Raw genomic sequence first — 23,309 nt, 5'->3', positions numbered from 1 at the left:
AAAGAGCCAATCCCCTGGAGCTGGAGTTACATGTGGTTGTAAGCTACCCAATATGGGTACTGGAACTTAGGGCCTCTGCAAGAATGATATGTGCTCTTAATCACTAAGGCATCTTTGCACCTCCTCAAAAATACTTTAATGGAAAAAGAAGCTACAGCTTTGATGTCATTAAAGAATAGAACTATATAGTGGTGTGTTATTTATGCCTAAAGGTTATGGGACTAAAAGGAGATAGAGAGAGGAGATAAACATCTTCCAGGGTCTTATTTGCCATACAGAAGAAAATCTGGTTGAGCCTAGTCATCCCTTCTAGATTCAAACATCAATTCCATGGTTTACTTCTGCCCTTGGGCAATGGGGTCCCATAGGTTCCCTTCCACCAAACATCACAAACTATCTCGATAATATGATGGGTAAAGCCCTGTTGCTAAAGATGTAACTTTTTCATGTAATCAAACACGGAGAAATTGAGGTGGTATATAACTAGAATCTTCACCCCTACTGATTGATGTTTCTTTTGCTGGAAGGTACTTTGCATGCTACCAGAGGAGAGAAGTAAACAATTTCACCTAATTACAAGGCTTGCCACCTATAACACAAACTTGCCTGTAAGAAAATAGTAGCACAAATGTTATGTAAATAACTAACTAATTTTTTGTTAGATTTTAGAAGCACTCTATGAGATGGAAATCCATACATGACAGTGCTGAAATGGCCAAGAAGCCTAGTTTATAGAGGTATAGATCTGAGAGAAAAATCTACCACTATTATTCTGCTAAAGGGTCATAGAAATAGACCAATTTCTGATGACATCTTGCTATGCTGATAGATCTATGCCTCCTCATTTGGCCCTCAACACAATGAGACAATGTGTAGAGAGGAAGAGACCTTGGAGCAATCAGCCCTAACTGGGATGTCTTCATCAAACCTTCCCTTCAAGGCTTTATATAGAAGAGACTGGAAGATTATGAGAGATAGAGGTGGTAGATGACTCTAAGCAAATAGTATCTTCCAGACACAACAGAACTGATACACAGATTAAACTGACAGAGACTTTGGCAACATGTTCAAAACTTGCACAGGTTCAAACCTCACAAAATTCCCAGAATGAAGGAAAGTGGACACAAAGTCCTACCCCTAACCAATAGGCTGCCAAAGGGAAAATCAGTTTTGTTCAGTGGAATGGCACTGGGTATATTGACCACACTCCAGAGCAGGCTCCAAGCCAGGACTAGTTGGCCAGTACAAAAGAGACCCCATGGTTTTTTGTGTGCTTTTTGTTTTGTTTTTGTCTTATTAAGTCTTCCTTCCTTCCTTCCTTCCTTCCTTCCTTCCTTCCTTCCTTCCTTTCTTTCTTTCTTTCTTTCTTGTTTGTTTTCATATTCATTTTTTTCCAGATCTTTTTTTTTCCCTTGAGAAAGAGAAAGAAGAGAAAGTAATAGGGTGTGGGGAGGATCTGTGAGGAGCTGAGGGAGAGGAAAGAATATGATCAAAAGATTGTATGAAAAAATTAAATAAGAGTTAAAAATAAATAAATATTCAACTATCAATTACAGGCTTTTATTTTAGAGGTAACAAAGGACAAACCAGAAAGCTGTTTTTCTTCCTATGTCTTTCACAGAATTATAGATGCTTAGAACTAAGAAACACCTTTAAAATGACATGGAAAGAGAGAACTGTGGTCAGCAAAAGAGATCTTTACTGACTTTAGAGGAATGCCGTACTAGTAACTAGTAAGAGAAAGGAGAATCACCTAAAGTTGTTGAGAGAGGAAAAACTACTACAGTCCCCACAGAAGCCCAAGCAAGAAGTCTCAATACTGTGTGTGCTAAGAATCAATAATGGTGCAAGAATTGATGAACCTGGTGACTTTTCTGGCCCAGTGCATGGCAACAGGAGACTTGCTGAGATGACACCATATATTTCCAAAGTAAGCCTTCTGTGCATCTAGGATGGTAGTAGAAACCAGCAACCCCAGCACTGGTGAGGTCAGAGCATCAGGAGTTCAAGGTCAGTCAGGTCTATTGGAAGTCTAAGCCAAGCCCTGGCTACATGAAACAATGTCTCAAATAAACAAAGAAAAGTATTCAGGCTCAAAGAAAAACACTCAAGAGCCGGTCAGAGGCAATGCTACTATGTTGTGTGATGGAGAGAAGAGAAAGAGACCGAGTACACTGTGGAGAAAAGTGAAACTATTGGCTCAACAATGGTGAGGGACAACTAAATATGGGGACCCTGCACAACCACCTGAAGCCACCATGATGTCCTTGCCTCGACTGGGTCATGTCTGGGTCAGTGGTCCTGTTGCAGCTGGGGGGGTCTATGTTGATGTCTGCTGCCTAAGTTACCACTAATGGTCAATCAGATGCCCATGGTCTGGGCTGATACCAGACACCATGTGGACATATGAGGGTCATGCTTCCATGCGGAGGCATACTGATCTGAGTGGACTGTACTGCCACTTGAGGTGATGGAGATGGACATCTGGGCCCATTCTACTGCTGCCTGGGGGAACCACGTCTGGGTCCATGGTTCTATTGCAGTCAGGGTCTATGTGGATGCTCCAGGCCAGTGTCCTGTGTTGACGTCACAGGCCAGTGTCCTCTGTTGATGCCCCAGGCCAGTGCCCTGTGTTGATGCCCTGAGCCAGTGTCCTGTCTTGATGTCCCAGGCCAGTGTCCTGTGTTGATGCCCTGGGCCAGTGTCCTGTCTTGATGTCCCAGGCCAGTGTCCTGTGTGGATGCCCTGAGCCAGTGTCCTATCTTGATGTCCCAAAGGCCATACAGATATTTCTGGTCTAGTCTGCAGCCTGCGACACTGTGCTGAGTTGGTCCTGCCCTCGCCTGGGCAGTACTGTAGAGTTGATCCTGGTTACATGGGAGAGGGTAACCTAGGCCTTTATAGGACCTGAGAGAGCTGGCCCTGCCCCTTTCCAGCTATGGTATTGGTGAGCTAGCCTGGGCAGGCGCAGGAGAGCTGACAGGTTGACCAGCTCAGCTCCCACTCAAGCCCAGACCCAGGGTTGGAGTTGGCCCACTCCAATACCTCTCCCACCTATGAACTGCTTGCTAGACCATGTGAAAGGGCCTGTCCTGCAGATGCAAAGGTGCAGGATCTCCATGACACAGGGCAACAACAGGATAAGCAGGAGGAGTTCTGATGAGAATCCAGTACTGATAGTGTAGCAGAAGCCAGAGGCCTCGAACCAGACCAATGAGTCTTTGGAATGAACACTTCCAAGTAAAGATATGTGGACAAAAGGGTATATACTATGGGACACACTGTGACACTACACCACACCTTCCACAACAAGATTTTATTATTATTATTATTATTATTATTATTATTCTCTTATTTATTTTCTTTGTGGGGAGAAGGTTACAAGTGTGGAGGGCAGATATGAAGAGACAGGCCAATGAGTAGGACTGGAGTACATGATGTGAAATTCACAAAGAACCAATAAATCTTTTCTAATTATGCAGTGTATTTTTATGTAGTTGTCTGTGGTATAATGATTTTCTCAGAGGGCCTGAAGCTGGCTTGAGATACTTTACTAAAATATCAATAAAGTTCAATGGTCACAGCAATGAAATAAGTGACCTGTTGAAATGTAAGAATGGGTTATAGACTGGGTTATAGATTATCATCATGTTGACTGTTGTTGCCATTAACACTGCCCGCCTTTTGTCTTGTCTCAGTGAGACTCATGACAGCTATGGTATTTGGGACTAACTTTGAAGGAAGAGTATCCATGGGTTATCATCAAGATACAGGATTCCCTAAGCAGATCTCCAGTTTGCCCTCCTGGTTTGCCAAAGTGCTTATATTTACACCAGTGGATCTTGATTAGAGACAAAATGTACCTTGGTGTGGCTTTTGTAAAAAAATAAAATAAAATAAAACCACTCAGTCTCTGGAACAGGCTGTGATGTAGCCAGTAGCTGTGATGCATATCTTATTTTGATGTAGTTGGTATAAGGTATCTGGTCCTGAAAAGAACTGAAGATTTGCATACAATGCCATTTCATTCCTGATGTCCTTCCTAACAACTGACTGTCTAACTATCACTATTACTGTAGTCAGTGTCAAGAGTGAGAGTGTTTTCAAGAGTCATAACCCATCTTAACTAAAATATTACTTACTAATGCATTACTTAGAAAATCTGGTGATTTTGGTTGGCTAGCTACCTTAGCTTATAATAGCATTGGCTTTGGATTTCATTATGGATGAAAATTCAATTTTCTAGTAGTGTCTGGTCTAAGAACTCAAATAGACGAAGTTAACAAAATGGATTAGAATAGATCTGCATGCTGATATTAGGGCAGATGAAAACTATAATTCTTAGCTGAATTAGCAAAGGCTACGGGGTGGGGGGGCACAATCTCCTTCCACCGAGTTTTACCTCCTCTGACCCAGGGCTGGAGCAGCAAACAAAAGAATCTGAGCAACTATTAATTCTGAAAACTGGGCTACACCTGTGAGACCAAATTACAACTAAAAGATAATTCAATGAAGGGAATTACTGGTACCTATTCCATCCACACAGTTTTCTTTTCTGATGGATTCCAGATCTAGCAGTTCCTATCTATAATACAGTCTCAATTGCTGGCAATATATTGCTATAGTGGTTACTTGTTGTGAATTTAACTCAAGCTCTGGTCATCTGGGAAGAGGCAATAATAGTTGAGAAAATGCCTCCATCATATTAGGCCATGGGCAAGCCTGTGGTGAATTTTCTTTATTAATGGGACCCAGCGCACTATGGACAGTGTCATTCCTGGGCAAGTGGTCCTGGGATGTACAAAAAAGCAAAGCAAACTGAGCAAGGCATTGAGATCAATCCAGTAAACGGTGTTCCTCCATGGCTTCAGTTTCAGTTCCAGCCTTGAGTTCCTACTCTTAGTTACCTCAGTAATAGACTATTATCTGAGAGTTTAAGGATGAAACAAGCAACATCTCCAGTAGTTTTTGGCCATAGTGGTTGTCACAGTAACAGAAATCAAACTAATACTACTGTAAAAATGAGAAAATTCGGATATTAAAACTTAAGTACATATATTCCATAGGGATCAATGGAATGGATTATTTCTTTCCAGTATCAAGCCTAGCTTGAGATGTCATAAAGGTATGGTTGCCTAGAGGGCAGAACAACCCAATCTCTGTTTTCATTATAGCAAGGGCTATTACTCTTGAAAATGGACTAAAGGGAAGCCCTGAAATGTTATCTTGCTACCACCATCAACAGGGACCAACCCGATGGCTAAATCCAAAGATAATACTTGGACACATGTTGGTGAAAGGGCTAGAATTTGGATGAAAACCAATGGGAAAGGGAAAGAAAGTGAGACTGATGCTGAGAGGGTAAGGAAGCCACCAAGTATGTCCTTTTTTCCTTAAAAGGAAATATAACAGAATGTTGGTGTCTATGAGAAAGAATATACTCTTAGTTTGATTCACATCTGCTTTTGGCCTCATTACAATCTTCACCTTTTTAATAGTGAGGAAGATAGCCAATGGGTCAAATGCCATGAATGAAGGAATCCTAGCTCTGCCTGTGACCCTCACTTCATGAAACAACATTAAATATGACTACGTAGTTTAGCTCTTGATTAGGATATATTAGTTATTAAGCATCTTTACTAGAAAGTATACCATAAGAATATTTATGCAGTCAAATATTACCCGGATATGAGAGTTGAATACTTTTCTCTTCTGGTAGCTTGCATGGCACCTTCAGCACTATGAAAGTTAACCAGTAAAGGATGAAACTTCTAGGTCTGTACCAGCTTGATGTGATGCTCTATGATTCAAGTATGTTGCCTGGCAAAACATGTCCACTGATGCAATAGTGGTATGAGCATTATGGGAGTAATGAACCACTTTCTGATTATATTTAAGTCCTATTCCACATGACAAAAAGTCATACCTTGTACTACTAACAGGTCAAGAAACTATGGCTAAGCAGAACACAGGCTCTAGGAGAGAATTATTACCATTATGATGTTAAACTAACACATTATTAAACTAAATCATAATGGCTTTTCGTTATACTGAAGGATCAGTGCAGTTCTTAACCCTCATGTGAGGGTGTTCTGTTTGCTGTGAATAGTACTTAACATAGAGACCCACAAATGGCCAAAGTACAGAGAATAAGAGACTACACACAATGTTCAATCCTAATGGATATATATTCTCCTTCTCCCAAGGCCCAGGGATCATTGCTAAAGAGAGTACAGAAAGATTATCTAGAATCAGAGGTTATGGATGACTACGTGGGAACATGTTCTGGGAAACAGAAGGGCCGCCGAATGTATGCATTCACAGAGATTGTGACAGCATGCACGAAATCTTTACAAGCTTAATCCAGACCCAAACCTAGCATGGAGAGGAGAGTTGGGCACACAATGCTACCCCTAGCTATGGAATGAATGGCAAATTGTTAGCTACTGACAGGAGAGACTTTTTTTCTCTTTCATAGTCCAGTGGAAGATCATACATTCAAGAATATTTGGGCATCACAAATTATACTTGAGTTAAAAAAAAAGAATGAAGGGGAAAAAAATCACACAACACACAATATTCCATGGGTAGAAAAAGAATGGACAGACTTGGAAAGAAGTAGGGGAGGAGAGTAAATATGCTCAAAACAAGTAGAAAACCTGAAACTCTGAAAAAACTAACCTTTTAAAAAAGAAACTTGTAAAACTCCAGAAGCTGAACTAGGAATGCATAGCCAGCTAGAATTTATTCTTAAACAGTAAAAGTTAATTGATCAAAGAGTTGTTCTAGTCCTAGTGTGAGAACAATACTTTGAATGTATCCAATCCCAGAAAGAGTGACAAATATGGAAACGTGCCTAGAATAATGGGCAAATAAAACTAGTCAGTACTGGATAATGGACTCTACAAAGTACTCTTTGATATCACAACATTAGAACTGAGGACCAACCAGCTCTTTTCCTGTTCAACAATTCATGGATGTCAGAGAGACCTACAACAAGACCTCTCATTTCTTCCCCTGGAAGATATATGGATGTTATCACAGAACCTCTTTCTCTTTGAGGTGCTGGTATTTGTAAAGTAACATACTTTTAAAAGCATTGTTATTTGCCATGTCTTCAAGATATCTTAAATTCTTACCTAACAGAAATATGTCCTCCACCTTACATGAAAAATAATGTAGGCATATAAAACAGTAGATAAGGGAGGCAAAATAATTCTCTTGCTTCTTGGGAGCCCCTGTTGTGAGGCAATATATAGTTGAGGATCCATATCCTGCATTTAATGCTACCGTGTTGTAGGTTTTTATGGCAATAAAATGTAGGTGTATAAGCCATGATACCGTGGGTTCCTGTGAGTCTTCAATACCAGCCTAATCCTGCCTAATGCCTCCTTTAGTCACCTTTAGTGCACTATTAGATGGTAAGGTCCATTTGCATGGAAGAAAGCACATTTTTCACTTTGATCATCTTAGTAAAGGCAATGCAGAAGTTTCAGCTTATTTCAGACAATTCTATACTGTACCACGTGACTATAATTTAGGATTTCATTCCTAAACAGAAGTAAATTATTCCCAATTATTCTTGCATGGAAAAGCGCTGTCACATTTTTCAAGTGGCATCCTGTTAGGCCTGTGGTTCTCTTCAATCCTCTACACAAAAATAAACTAAGTATACTTGCTTTGTGCATTTTTTCTTCTGCTCTTAAGATTTGGTTATCCTTTTAATTATAGAAGATACACACTTACGGAGTGTGATCAGAACCACGGAAGAAAGGAAAAGCCTACAGTGTCTTCTTCATACTTGCTCCAATCTCTCAGCCATATAAACTAGCTCACAAATCCTTTTAACCAAGGTTTCCAATTTATCTTTGCAGTTCTATCAACTTTAAGTTGTATTCACAATGCCCAGAAAAGCAGTACAGACCCATGCAACATTAACAATGATTATAAACTGGGGGGAATTATAAGCCAATGGGGATGTTCATAACATAAGGAGCATATTCTCTATCTATAATAGATAAAATGTGTTATTTGGTTTATTGCAATATTGAACTTTGATAGGAAAGTTTTAAAAAATCAATTGCTTTATAAAGGTAACTAAGTATGTTTTCCAAAGCATCTGTAATTCAATCTCTTCACAGGCATCAAGAAATCATTGAGATAAATAACATCACTAATTTCCATTAATGTAAGACATAGTAGAAGCAGACATTGGTAGGAAAAACTAGCCAGGGCAAGTTTCTCTTGCTTTAGACCAAGGACAATAGCTCTTTATCAGGCTTTTGCAGGCATAAAAAAAAAAAAAGAACTAGAAGATAAACCTAAGCAAATACAAAATTTAGAGGAAATTCTTAAATCACCTATTGAAAATTCAGGAAGGAGTTGGACCACACATGTTTTTCAAAAGTAAATGGATTGGTAGAACTTTTCACTCTGTTCTCACTGCACATGGAGCCATAGTCTGCATGGCATTATCCATGCATTCTTAAGAATTCAGTACCTAATTTAGATAAATACACTCTAATTTTGCTATCCTTGATTTTTTTTTTCTTCAAATAAGAGTGTAGTTCTGAAAAGAAATGCTGAGAATTTCAAATCTGCTTAAAAGTGAAACTCAACAAAATCATCCTACATTCGGAGCTTAAATTTATTACAAGGTTATCACCTCAAATGGCTAACATGTTTTGTTTTGTTTTTTTACACTATCTAACTCCTCCACTTCCCTAGTGTTTATCAAAAATTTTCACATACACAGAAATAAAGGCCAATGAATAGGACTCTTTCAACACAAAAACTGAATAATGTACAAATGGTTCCCAGGCAGTTATGGAAAGGGATAATAGTCATAAGACATTAGAGACATTTCCACCTAGTCTAGTTTTGTCATAGTATAACCTGGAACAGCTGGTTACCTCTTTTGAACTTTTGGGATCTTACAGGAATATTCTATAGCACTTTATAATAACCAGTTCATAATTCTCCTTTTTATCAAAGGAAAGCAGTATCTCTGGGATGGGGCAGGGTCAAGAGAAGAAAAAACGACAGAAGACTTTCCCTATTCAGCCCCTTGACTCCACCCCACCCCAAGCTCCTTTGTGCCTGCTATGGTTCATTAACCAGGTCCCCAAGGAAATCCTAGGCATGGGGAGCCTTTTATTAACTACTTAAACTTGGCAGCTATACACCTGAAATGATCACTTCAGGCTATTAGCTCGTAAGGCAATGGAATCTTCCATTGGCTTTCATCCATGTATTCATTCTATGAAAACAGAAAGCCTTACTCTGCCCAGTTCTGTGTTAAGCATTGGAAATCTTAATATGAAAAGAAAATGAACCTACCTGATTCTTCTTTATAATTTCACTTCTAGGGCTCTTATACCTCTATGTGATAACCACATAGTGATAATTCCTTGACTATAGTTCCACCTGCTTCTGAAAACCTCTGGGTTGGACATCTTTGTCCTCAAAGAACCTTAGTGGCCAAGGTTTACGGTCATTCAGTTTTTCTCACTTCTGTCCCCAATTTGGAGTAATTTTAGTATTAGCATGGATGACTCACATATAACTTTAGCTTCTCAATATCTTAGCTTTCTATTATGACTCCGTGACAATTCACACCTAATTCATCTTGTCACCTATGTAAATGGCCATAGCCTGGATCTAATCACTTAAAACAGTTCCACATTGGAAACAGTGCTCAGCAATGTCTCCTTAAACACAGCTTCAAAGTTTTCAGTTCCCTCACTAACACTTTCTACCTTACTTTGCCTCTTGATCCTTCTCCCTAACTGCCAAATTCTACCTAAATTCATAGTTTCCCTTACTCAGCACAACCCTGAAATTCAAGATTCTAACCACCCTTTTACCCAAGTCCTTAGGACCTCCACCTAGCTGTTATCTGCTTATTCTAGAACTGAAGGGTACAGCCTCTGACCACTGGGTACTGCTAGAGAAGAGTCACACCACTAGGGACTGATGCTGTTGTAAAATACTCAGCAGCTTGAGCTTCCTAATGCTGTTTTTTAACTTAGCCTCCCTCTTGTTCTCCACAAAGACAAACTCCATGTTAGCATTATTACCTCCCACTGTTAATTGTGTCATGGGGCTTCTCAAAAACCACACAGACAATATTTGGCTTTGGATGGTTTTCCCCCCACCTTCCTGCTGCCACATTTCTTGGTTACCTAGAACCTGCATTTATCGTTCTCTTTGGCACTGCAATAACAGGGAAGTGTCTAGGCTACCTGCCCATATCTTGCTCATTTTTATCCTTTCTTCTTAAGCCAGTAATTTTTAGTTCCCCAGTTATCTCTAATTTATTACAACTCTTTCCTCCCCCTTATAACTAAGGGTCTGTAAGAACAGGCAGATGCCAGCCGTCTACACTTTTGGTTCATTTTTAAGCTGTTCAATGTATTATTTTCATTGACGTTATTAAGGCTCTCTTTTTTGCTATACACAATGTGCACTGTCACCAACATCATCTAACCTTAACAACAGGTCCTTTTTGGACCTTATGGCACTACAATTTCTTGGATTTTCCTACTGTACTTCTAGCCATGCCTTTATACTCATTTTTCTTGGTTGCTCATCTCTGTCCTAAATGATCCCCCGCACTCTCTCCCTCTCTCTCTCCAACTCCCTCTCTCTCCTTCTTTCTCCCTCTTCCTCTTTCTCTGTCTCCCTGTTATTGTATTATCTTATCCTTTCCATGCTTTTGACAGTTTTAGTATTGTTTTTATAGTTCTCCTCAGTAGTGTACATTTTGCCAAACCTTGTTATCTGAGCTCACTAATCACAAGTCACTAAGGCTCAGATCACAAGTCTGCCTCCAATATACTGAAATGTCCTCCATTCCTATTCAGGCCACCATATTGCTACTTTCAATTCTCTAATATCTCTTTCATATCAGTGGTTTAACCCCTCAGTCCATGCTTTCTTTCACAGCCAGAATGATTTTTCTCAGTGAAAATTCAACTATGCCATCGCCTTGCCAAACTCTCTTGAAAGGATCGCACTGACCTCTAAAGTCTTTAACTTGAGTTTAAAAAGCTCTTTACAATCTGTCTCCTGGGTCTCACTCCAACCTAATATTTCACAATAGTCCTCCTTGGAATTCTGTACAGTAGCCATGCTGAAGTAATTTCAGTTCCTGAGTACTTTCTGCTCTCTTTAGGATCTAGGCCTGAAAATACGGACTTCTCTCTGAATGACTATAACGTTCTTCCTCGAGTGAGCTCTACCTGTTTCTGGACCTAATAAGGTTTAGATAACACCAATTTCCATGAACATTCTCTAAATCCTCACTGAAGGAAGCTAGTGTCCATAGTGTGCCATTCTTTCAGTGCTACCAAACTAAATATGACAATCAAACTATCTATTCACTTGTCTTCAGTGCCTCAGCCTGGAAATGGAGACAATAATCACTGTTTATTTCAGTCAAGATTATAACCCTGATACTTATAATTGTAACATATTGATGGCTTTTATTTACATTTGTGTGAGTCCCCAGATTTTCATATATACTTTGGACATTCCTCATTATAATTCTTTTATGGTAGTGTGTGTGCCTATCTATTTCATTGACATATATCCTTAATGCATATTGACAAACAACATTACCCATAATTCATTTCATTGATACAATATCCAATACAATAACAAAAGTATCCTCTTCACACTTCAGTATTTTTACAAACACACATGATTTTTAAAAATAATCTAGCCAGGCATGGTCTTGCTGCCTTTAACCCCAAGGGACGGCTCGCTGAGTTTGAGACCATCTTGGTCTATAGAGCTAGTTCCAGGATAGCCAAGGATACATACAGAAACCCTGTCTGGAAAAACAAACAAACAAACAAAAGGGCGAGCCAATCATCTTTCTTCTATTATAATATCCATCTGAATGTTAGCATTAAAAATGACACATATCTCTGAACTTGGTTCTGATAACATTGCCATAATCCTCTAATACTAAATACCCTTTATAAAATGAAGATATAATGGGAAAGGGGGAGGTAATGTAGCCTTCACAAAGGTAAATGTGGGTGCAAATACTATTCATTGTAAAAGCAAAATGTATTAATATTTTATCTATTTAACAATAGTTGCTGACATGCAAAGATATAGTTCTTATCCAACAAAGTAGTCTAGGTAGATACTACGCCAAGCACTTTAAAGAATGAATTTTATCTGGCAAAATGACCTTGTGAAAAATCCCCAGGCCTCATTCTTTGAGCAAAGAAAAATGATCAAAGCCTTCAAATAGTGGCTCATACTTACAGCAAAGGGCCTTCTGGAGTCTTCTGAGCTTCATGGCAGTCCTATAAGCGGAGAACCTGACATTATTCAGGTCAGCTGAAGAAAAAAGGAGGAAAACAAAGGTCATTTGTTATTTCATCAGAAAGCACAGAGGAAATCCCTGATGACTTTCCAACAGCTACAAAAGTCACAATAATAGGCTAGAAAGAAACCTTGTGCTTATGTGCCAAGCTTTATAAGATAAAATTCTGTTCGTTTAGGGTTAAGGAAAAAAATCTTTGTGCCCTTCAACTATGAGTGAAGCTTAGGCCTGTGAAGGACTGCAGCAGCAGAGCCTGCAGGCCATTCATGCACTGCTAGCTCCCAAGAGCAAAAAGGAGGACAAGATGCTTTTCCTTTCTAGATTGTAATCTGGATGTACTATAGTAAACGTTCGCTGCACACGATTAAAGAAAAAAAAAGGAATATATTACTGAAATTGTTACAAGAACTGAAAACTCAAAAATCAGTATTACAACTTTCTCATTATAAAAGGGACATATGTTTACTGCAGAAAAGATAGAAATTAATTTCTAAAACTGAATAAATAAATCAAAACCACCCATAAATGCAGAGCACATACTGTTAGCAATCTTAGCATGTTTGTGTATTCTGTATTTGTATGTTTTAATACATGATTTTAAGTAAAACCAACTTCAACATTTTTTTCTTTATTTTTTTAAAAGTTGACCTATAGTACATAGTTGTCATGTACAATATGATGTCTGAAGTATAAAAGCTCATAATGCTATGGTTAAATTTAGTAATTAGCATCCATTCCCAAGCATCATTATTACTTTTGTAGTGAGAACACTTATTCTTTGTATTTCCAAGAACATAATATATCATCATTAATTATAGTCACAATACAATAGAATAATTTCTTTTAATTTTTTGAGAATTCTATGAGCACTCTATAGCATTTTTATGTCTCCTTTTTCTCCAAACCTTCCCATGTTTCCCCAAATTTCTCTCTCAAATATATGATCCTCTTAAATAATTTTTACAGAACAGATTTTTTGAACTTCTTCTAGCTAAATGTAATTTTGTAATCTTGAACTAGCAAGTAGCATTATATTCATTTTATTTATTATTTAAAACAGTATTAAATTTTAAATATATTTTAATCATATTATTCACCTCTCCCAAGTCCTTCTAGATCTTCTCCTCCTCTCCACCTACACATCTTTAAGTTCTTCCTCAAAAAGCAAAAACCCAATATAACAAGAACCCCCTCAAAGAAAATGAAGCCAAATAAAATAAAACCACACAAAAAGAAAAAAAAAGCCAGCAAACTATAACCAAATAAAAACACACAAATCAACCTGTGGAATCCATTATAAGTTTGTCAATTACTCCCAAGCATGAGGCCTGCCTGGAGTGGTTGATATACCCACTGTCACTCCATTGGAGAAAACTGATTCTCCCTCTCCCAGCAGGTATAAGTAACAGTTATTAACCTTCACCCTGCTGTCTAGGTTTTCATTAATCCATCCATTATTTTTAAAAATACAATAAAATCAAATACAATAAGATAAAACAAAAACTACTACATCAAAGTTGGACAAGACAGATCAACAAAAGAGAAAGAGCTCAAGAGGAGGCAAGAGAATCAGAAACCAACTCACTCAGGAATCCCACAGCAACACTAAATGTAAAGCTATAATATATACACAGAGGATCTGGTGCAGATGCAAGCAGGCTCTGTGCTTACTGCTTAAGTCTCTGTGAGTTCATATGAGCTTTGCTCAGTTGATTTGAGGGCTGTGTTTTCCTGGTGTTTTCTATCCCATCTGACTCTTACATTCTTTCTGCCTTCTCTTCTGGGGGTCTGGGGATTCTCTGAGCTCTGAGGGGAGGGATTTGATGGGGATATCTCATTTAGAGCTGTGTGTTCCAAGGTGTCTCTCTCTGTCTGTCCCTCCCTCCCTCCCCCCTTCTCCCCTCTCTGCATAGTATCTAGTTCTGGGTCTCTGTATTTGTTGTCATTTGCTGTGAAGATTAGCTTTATATTCTAAGGTATAATTCCTATATTCAGCATGGAGTGACAACAATTTAACCTATTGTTTTCTACAGCCACCTATCTGTAAGTCCCTAAAAGTCATCTAACAGGAGGCTATATTTGGACAATTCCTTTATTCAAGTCTGCACAAGCCTTATTAGTTATATTTCTTTTTTAGAGTTTCTAGGTATGTATGTTTCAGAAACTCAGTTCCAAAAAGCTTCTTGAAGAGACGAATCCTGCCACCTGTCCTATTTCTTAGCAACTTGATGTACAACTGCTCTCTGAAAGAACAGATCCAGTGCAGCCAGAGAACTGACTGACAGACCAAGTGAGTAAGTGAACAAAGGGGAGACAGCATAACTAGCAGTCACAGATAAATGCTATCCATAACACTAATTCTAGTGTGAGGAAACAGAAATACTTTAATCTCTATCTAAGTCACCTGGATCAACATTATTAACTCTATGGGCTTTGCAGAAACCAAAAATATAGGCCTACATTTAAATTAGAGAGAATAAGAGAGTATCTGTAAGTTACTTTAAATCATTCAGCATAATTTTTTTAAACTGGCAATACCAAATAATGACAGGAATATGGAACAACCAGAGTACTTACTCTGTTGGTGGGAACACAAAACAGTACAACTTTGAAGAGTTACATTAGCAGTTTCTTTATTTTTTCTTTAAAGGTTTATTTATTTTTATTTAATATGTATGAGTATTTTTCCTGCATATATGCCTGTGTATCACATGTGTATCTAGAGCCTACAGAGACCAGAATAGGATGTCAGATTCCTCAGAACTGGAGTTATGGGTGGTTGTGAGCCACCATGTAGGTGCTGAGAAATAAACTTAGGTCCTCTTCAAATGCAGCAAGTGCTCTTAACCTCTGAGCCATTCCACGAGACTCATATTAGGAGTTTCTTATGAAGTCAAACATACATATATCTTATGATCCATGTTCATAGATATTTACAGAAAAATTCATGTTCACATAAAGATTGGAACATGAATGTTTTATTTATGCTCTATTCATCACATCCCCAAACTGGAAACAAACCAACAGAATCACAAATAAACAACTTGTACTAGTCACAAAATAGACAGTGGCATACAATAAAAGGAAAATAACTACTGAGAATATAACAAAAATCAATCTGAAATCCATGCAACTGATTTTACATAAATAATTTACACAAAATTATACAACCTATGGTTAAATGGTAACCTATTGTAGTAGAGAAGTGGAAAATTGTACTCATAGGAACCCACAGATATGATCTAGGTGTTCATAGTATGTGGTGTAGTAGTTAGATGACTGTAAGTTTGCCAAAAATTATATACTTAGAATGGAAGTATTTTATGATGTTTAAATTATGCATTAATAATGTCAATTGTAATAGTTTAAAAAACCTTCATGTAGACTATATAACATGATGTATGAATGTGTTAGTTTATGCTACACTGTAGAGGTGGTCAGTTGTCTTAATCAGGAATGCATACTCCAGGGGTGGCTGGCTAGCAATTAATCAAATGCCTTACTCAAGAGGCAGCCACTGTAAACTTCTGCAGCTATATTTAGCTCCCATTATACCGGGGGATTTCATTAATTATCATCATTAATGTTAGATGGGCTAATATTCATATTAGTGGTAAGCAAATTATGATCAGTGTTGAAGAAGATTTAGAAATATTACCTGCCTTTATATTAACACGGTCAAAGACCATTCTAGCAGGTCTTACTTTTTAGAAATGGTACCCAAAGTTGGACTCAACACTGTCTAACTATGTCTCAATGGATTCTCAGTTGCCTGAGTCTTTACTGAGAGATCAATGATTTTTCAAATTTGAATATACCTAGAGAGCTACGTTTAAAACACATATTTCCCAGTCTCCCAGTCTAGACTTCCTGATTCCAAAGGTCTGGGATAGAGCTTAAGAATCTACATTTTTAACAAATTTCTAGGTACTGTTGATGCTGCTGGTTCATGTAAGAACCACTCACACTGTAAGAACCATTGTGTAGAAGGACTGTGGTCTACCAAAAGCACTCAAAACAGCACAGCTATAATTTGGCCAGGCTTATGGTACAAGCTGTAAAGGTTTGGTATTCAATGTCTAATGTTTCTATGTGGCAGTGCTTCTTTGAGCACCTGCTTTCATTTTAATCTGGCAGCCAAAACAGAAACAAAAAGGAAGCTGTCAGGTGCATTCTTATGATCCTTCATTCTCTCTACCCACATCATCATGATTTTCCCCCTTAGTCTCTTTTCCCCAGTCATCACTGTTTAACTTTGAAGGTGCTCTGATCTAGTATATAGTAAGAGTTATCTTGTGGCATTAAATAGATCCCCATCCTGCCTCCAGCACACTAAGCTCTTTTCTATATTTACTAGTATGATTCTTACACACCTATGATTGAGGCCCTCAACCTCTCTATAAAATTAGCTGTGGGAAGACACAGAAACATACTTTGGGTCAAATACAGGCCCTATTTCCCTTAAGAACAGCCAGTAACAGTTTGTAAGGCATGAGCCTCCAGTCCTAAATTTTCTTTTGTTCATTTGTTTATAAAAGTGTTACATGAGAGGTAACCATACATAATGTACATAATTGGTGCCAACCAATTATCTCAGTAGAAAACACTAGCACCCCACCCCCGTGTCTCCTAATCCTTCTTTTCAACTGACCCTCAACTTAGTGTCCTTCTTCATTCTTTCTATTGTACAATCAAAGACTGTCTCTTATGGTCCTAATTCCATTCCCTTTTCCAATTTTCCTGGATCTATTCAGGATTCCAAACAAAAGGGCCAAATGAGGTCAGACACTCCATCCAACTCTCACAATTCCTATCAAGAATTGGCATCTTCCAGAAGCTAGAGCTCCAACTGGGAGGGGCAAGGATGATAGGATTTATTTGGGGTGTGGATCATTGTGAGAAAGGATCAAGAGACAAGCATCTGGAACATTCCTGATCTAACAGTGCTTTCAGCTTCCCTAAAGCAGTTCTTCCAAGTCGTTCTAATTATGACACATCCTGCCTCTAGCTAATCCTTCCTGACACGCTTCCATTGTACCTTTGACTAAGGGCAGTGAGCAAGCCTCTTCTGCCATTGCTTTCTGAGCAACATAGTCCAACCCATTCTCTATGAATGATGCAGGAATGCCAGAAGAAACAGCAGGGAAAATGGCCAGCTTCCAACATAGTGCTGCAAGCTGTATGAACTTACAGCCAGTAATCATCACTGAATTCAGGAATCATCAGTGAATTCCAACAGAGTTCTGGTGCCTAAAAGTCCGACTGGAGACTTAACTGAGCTGTTTCAGTCTGCATGTGTTGTTGCTAAGACTGCAGCACCACTCCCTCTGGCTTACAGCTGGAAGAGATAAGTGTCTGCCTCATGAAAGCGTGTAGGATGCACAAGAAACTTCAAGATGTGACACAGCTGCGAACTATGGCAAGCAGTCCTGGGCTGAAGCTCAGAGATGACTGCCTAGCTAAAATATGCAAAAAGTTTCAGAATGCTAAAAAGCCCCTCAGGCCCAAAATGCCCAGAGGAGGCTGTCCTCTGCTTTGCCTGGGAACTGCCTTTCCACAACTCTGATCCAAATTGTAATGAGGTCACTAGCTCTCCCAGCCAGAACTCAAGAGGGCTGAGACTATCCAAGAAGCTATCCATGTTTCCATGGCAGCTGGTAAAAAGCACACTTCAGAAGGATCAAAATGCTCGAGATCAAAACATTCCTTTTCTTGACTTGGATTAATTTTTATCCATGAGCTGATACTAGTCTAGGAATAGAGAGAATCTAGAAGCAATGTCTTCAGTTTCCCAAGTTGAACTGCCACCTACTGAAAGGATAGCCCACTCAGAATTTTGTACTTATTTTGTTGTTGTTGTTGTTTTTTCTGAGACAGAGCCAGCCCTGGCTGTCCTGGAACTCACTATGTAGACTAGGGAGACCTCAAACTCACAGAGATACTCCTGCCTCTGCCTCCTGAGTACTGGAATTAAACTGTGCCACTACACCCTGCTCACTTTTTAAGGCAGGAAAGCAAGTAATAGCTTGTTGTTGTTGTTTCCTACTCCCCTTCCCCCCATTAGCATATGAACTACTCTTGACCCTAGTAAGTAAGCATCTGACTTTTCCCTTTACTCTATAGGAGGTGACAGTATAAAGTGTCAGAAAAGAAAAACAGCTGATCAAGTTGTACTCAGAATCTATACATGTTACATATGCAGTAACAGCCAAAAACTGTGGGACACACACACACACAAAAAAAAAAAATACAGAAGATAGTACAGATAGAGAGCATTCAGCCCCTTGATTTCCATATTACTGCTTATTCCGGCCTTTTAATAATACTGCCAAAATTCTACTCTTGAAGACTGAACTGAAGGCTAAAACTTTTATTTTAGTCCAGCTTTCCAAGACTTATGGAGACTTTCTGGAAAAGTTTAAATACACTTATCTATTAGTAGAAAGAATACCCTCATAAACATAATAAGTGGAAAGAGCTATCTTGCTAAGGATTATTCCAACAGATAAATCAGTATTGTGGTTTCTGGATTCTATTCCCCAGAAGAAAGTTAATCTAAATATACTAGGTGATCCTAAATAAATAAAATAAATAAAATTGAAATGAATTAATTAATAATTAATAATAATTAATAATAATTAATCAGTGCTTGACAGTTAATGTGCAACCAACCAATACTGTATGTCTATTTAAATAATCTAAACTTTCAAAACAAGATTTTTCTCAACCTCATTATTATAAGCAAATGGCAAGTATTATATAATAAAATATTCCTGATTCCCTCTTTCCCTAGAATTCTAACTGGTTCTGTATTATTTTTGCCAGCTCAAAGTTTCTAGAATGAACAAGAATATAGGCCTTAATGAAGCTTAACATAAATTTAATTTAAATCAAATATGGCTTGAAAGCAAATGGAGCCAAGATATATGCTTCAGAAGTGTGGAATTATTGAAGACTCTGACCATTTTGAAGAACAGATTAGGAATTCTACAATACCCTTCCCCTTCTGTACTGGGTCTTAGACCTAGCCATTCTACTAACCCCAGCCTTTTGCATTTGTTTAAGACAGGGTCTCACTATAATGACTAACTAGCCTTATACTTGCTGTGTGACCCAAACAGGCCTTAAATATGTACTCTTCCTGTCTCGGCCTCTTGAATAGAATCCGATTACATGCTTATGCCACTGCCTGGAACACATTTTTAAAGAATCAGCAAAAAAAAAAAAAAAAAAAAAGAGGCACATTAACATATCATACCTGATCTATCATTTTTAGGTACATGCTGAGAGAGGATGACAGTTTTCTCCTCATGGATGTGGTCCCTGCTAGGCAGGCTGCCCATGGTTCAGGGGACAGTCCTACAACCATGTACATATTGTCACTCATATGTGGACCAAGTGGGTTATAAAAAGAGTACTTGCAGTTGGGAGGGAAAAAAGTTGTGGTGTGGAGAATGTGGAGGGGAGGGAGTAGGGAGTGGATTTGATCAAAACACATTATATGCATTTGCAAACAATATATAAAATCTGAAGTCTTTAAAACCTCATCACCATAGAGCTTTATTTAAATGGGAATAAGCCAACAACACATGGATAAATAGGAATCACATATGCATATTTGCATGAACTGAAGAAAGCCCAGTCAGTGAATTTATTACTGTCAAGTTGTTTCCAGATGCAAAATGCCATTGCTCATTTGCAGCAAGTGGCTTTCTAAGGTTCTTGCAGTAAAGTATCTAGTGTGGCCCAAAATCTGTAAGAAAAAAAAATCATTGCAAATCACAGCTGTGAAAGAAAAGCTAGAATGAAAGTCTGACTGGGAGCTGTTCGAGGCCTCTCTGGCTCCCTCTTCTTGCTTGCATGATCTTACTGCTTCTTAGCAACACCAACACAATGAAAGAGATAGGTGTACTTTAGGTGAATTTTGCTCATTGTTACCTGCTCTGGTTAAGGCAACTTCTGTAACAAGTGGCCAACATAAAGTTTTGGGAGTAACAGTACATCTTAAGGACCATTTCTAGGGCCTGACCAGATTGTGAAAAACTAGTGTCTGAGTGACAGTGATGTCTATGCTTCTTTTACTCAAAAGGCAGGAAATAGATGGACAGTAACTCCCAGGAAAAAAAAATAAAAACATATACACATACCCTACAAAAATAATACAGGGGCTATAAACATCTTTATTTCTTTTATTTTTTGAAGGTATGATTACATCATTTCCCCTTTTCCCTTTCCTACATCCAATTCCTCCCACATACCACCCCCTTGATCTCGCTCAAATTCATGGTTTCTTTATTTGTTATTACACACACACACATACACACACACACACACACCCCTTTTTAAAACTACCAACCAGCAGGATTGGAGAGGTGCTTCTTGCTAATATGTTCATTGCAAAGGGTAAAGTTGCTACTCTAAAAGGAAGCTAAGAATGCCTAAAGTTGAGGCTGGAGAAGTGGCTCAGTGGTTTAGAGCACTTGCTGCTCTTGTAGTAAACCCAAGTTCAGTTCTCAGCACCACGTGATGCCTCATAACTGTCTGTAACTTCAGATCCAGGGGACCAAATGCCCTTTCCTAGCCTCTATAAGCACAAGGTACATACATACATACATACATACATACATACATACATACAGGCAAAACACATAACCATTTAAAATTAAAAACAAAAATCTTAAAAAATAACTACCAATAAGTTCTGCTTAAAACATCTTTCTTAATCCTTAGTTATTTTATAAGATTTACTTATAAGGATCTTATACAGGGTCTTGCTATGTGGCCCAAGCTGTCCCATAACTCAAGGTTCTCTGTTTCAACCTTCCAGTCATCCTGTCTTCACCCTCTAAGTGCTAGAAACATAAGCTTATATGGCACGATGCTTGACACTATTACATATTTTAATATAACATAAAAATATTTTCAAAAATAGTGGCAGTATTATTTTAAATGCTTACATAACATAGCTAAAACAACACTAGCTATTCTAAAAGTACCCATTAAGTAAAATTGCCTTGTGATTTTTAATTTGATTCAGTTAATTGAGACAAACTTTCACCACGTAGTTCAGGCAGGCCTCATGCTCTCCATCTTCCTGCCTCAGCCTCTATACACACTCCTAGTGTGTGACTAGTTTAGATGTTATATAATTACTTAGAATATTTATCCATATATTTCCCTGTTCTTTCAACACTTAATGACCCCTGTAACCTAGCTGTTTCCTCTGGCCTTAAACCTTTACCTTCTTGAAGCCAAGTGGTCATGATAATGTACAGAAGATCTTAACCTACAGTCTGGGCAAGGAAATAAATAGAACCATATATCAGATACCTACAGCTAGTAATGGTAATGAAGTTAACATTCCCACTATGAAAACCGTTTTAGTTTTCATAGATCCTGAGGAGACCCTCCCCTGAGATTCCAACTCCTTCCTACTGAACAGCACTTGGCAGAGTCTTTGAGAAACCCAATCTGACTGAAGGGCATTGGTGGAGATTTCTGTGAGTTTCCCTTCTTGTTAATAACTAAAATAAACCCATTTTTTCACTGAGCTAGACTTAGTCTTTCTTTAGTCTGTTGGCTCCCTCCTTATTTGCTGGTAAATAACTGTTTCTTTTAAAGTTTCTAAAGTAAAGTCACAAGATGAGCATGCTCTGTATGTCAGAAGCCATGCCAAACAAACGGAATACACTAATAACCAAAAGAGATCACTGCCCCATTTGACTCTGAAGTCTACTGAAAGAGTAACCAAACATTCAGGTTCAGTGTGTAGAAAGGGGTCACAGGAATTCAAAGGAAGCTGTGAGCCTCTATATGTGAGGAAATATACACTTTTTCTAAGAAAGTAAAGTTGAAACAAAGACCTGAAGGATGCTGAGAGGGATGTTGAGGAGTGGGTAGGGCAAGGCAGAGTAATAGTTCAACACATGCAAAAATAGCTCTGAGGGAGAGAACTGTGTGGGCCATAAGGAATCTATGAAAGCTAATACATCTGAATCACAGAGAGTGAGTAGTAGCCTTTTGTGCTCAGGTAAGCTCATAGTTGGACTCTGTGTATCTTCAATAAAGGAGTTAAAGACTCAGACCTCTAGTAAAACTCAGCCATATAGAAAAGTCATTTGTCTGTTCTAATTTGTGAAACTACTAGGACTGACAGAATAGAAATGAAAGATGGCATTTATCCAAAAGGGAAGAAACAAAACAGGAGAGGAGATAAAGATTTGAGCTCCTATATCTTGGAAACCTAACACATGATCTGAGGATAAAAAATTTAGGACACCAGAGGAATGTCATGTTCAATTAATGGAGCAGAGACAACAAAGAGGTTGGAGCAGAGAGTGGGCGAGGCTAGCAAGACACATATCAATTTATGTACCCAAGAACTCAGAAATTAAGACATTTCAGGTTCCTTTGAAAACTGAAAATACATGGCTTGAATATAAATCTCAGAGCCTTAAAAAACATCTATCCTCCAAACCCTTACAGCCAAGCATCCTGGCCACCTGCTGCTTAACTGTAAGAATGAAGACAGTACCTCCCAGGAGAAATGACATGGGGGGGGGGGGAGTAAAGGAATAGAAAACTGAGATGAACACCTGCTAATTCAGCACTATGAAAGAAAGTTAATCTTTAATTTCACTTCCTACCATTTTCCCTTCTGTCATCTCATTTAAAAAAATCCAAAACACCATGTTAAAAGACAACAACAATAACAACAACAACAACAACAAAACCCACTGTGTCATATGCTACACCTAACTCTACCAGAAGGAACCTGAAGTTCAGCAAACTCTTCAGTCATTGAATTGGGTAACTCTGTCATTCTTGCTTATCAATATCTTTTTGTTTGTTTGTTTGTTTGTTTTTCTTTTTTTTTTGAGGGGGTGGGTGGAGAGGTGGTCTTTTCCATGTTCCTGGGAATTGGTCCAGGGATTTGGTCATGATTGGCAGGTACTGTGCATCTACA

The 23,309-nt window shown here is 38.4% G+C and overlaps 1 protein-coding gene across 9 annotated transcripts in view; it reads right to left on the bottom strand.

Moving 5' to 3' along the window:
- Dmd (dystrophin) overlaps positions 1 to 23,309 on the bottom strand; it is a 1,212,244-nt gene that overhangs the window by 105,868 nt on the left and 1,083,067 nt on the right. For all 9 annotated transcript variants that reach the window (XM_028765040.1, XM_028765041.1, XM_028765042.1 and 6 more), the window contains one exon: positions 12,283 to 12,357. In XM_028765040.1, the coding sequence (XP_028620873.1) occupies positions 12,283 to 12,357 (75 nt within the window). The remainder of the gene's footprint in view (positions 1 to 12,282; positions 12,358 to 23,309) is intronic.

Source organism: Grammomys surdaster, unplaced genomic scaffold (genome assembly GCF_004785775.1).
Source record: "Grammomys surdaster isolate TR1022 unplaced genomic scaffold, NIH_TR_1.0 148, whole genome shotgun sequence".
Taxonomy (NCBI): domain Eukaryota; kingdom Metazoa; phylum Chordata; class Mammalia; order Rodentia; family Muridae; genus Grammomys; species Grammomys surdaster.
This window is presented reverse-complemented; position numbering and strand designations above follow the sequence as displayed.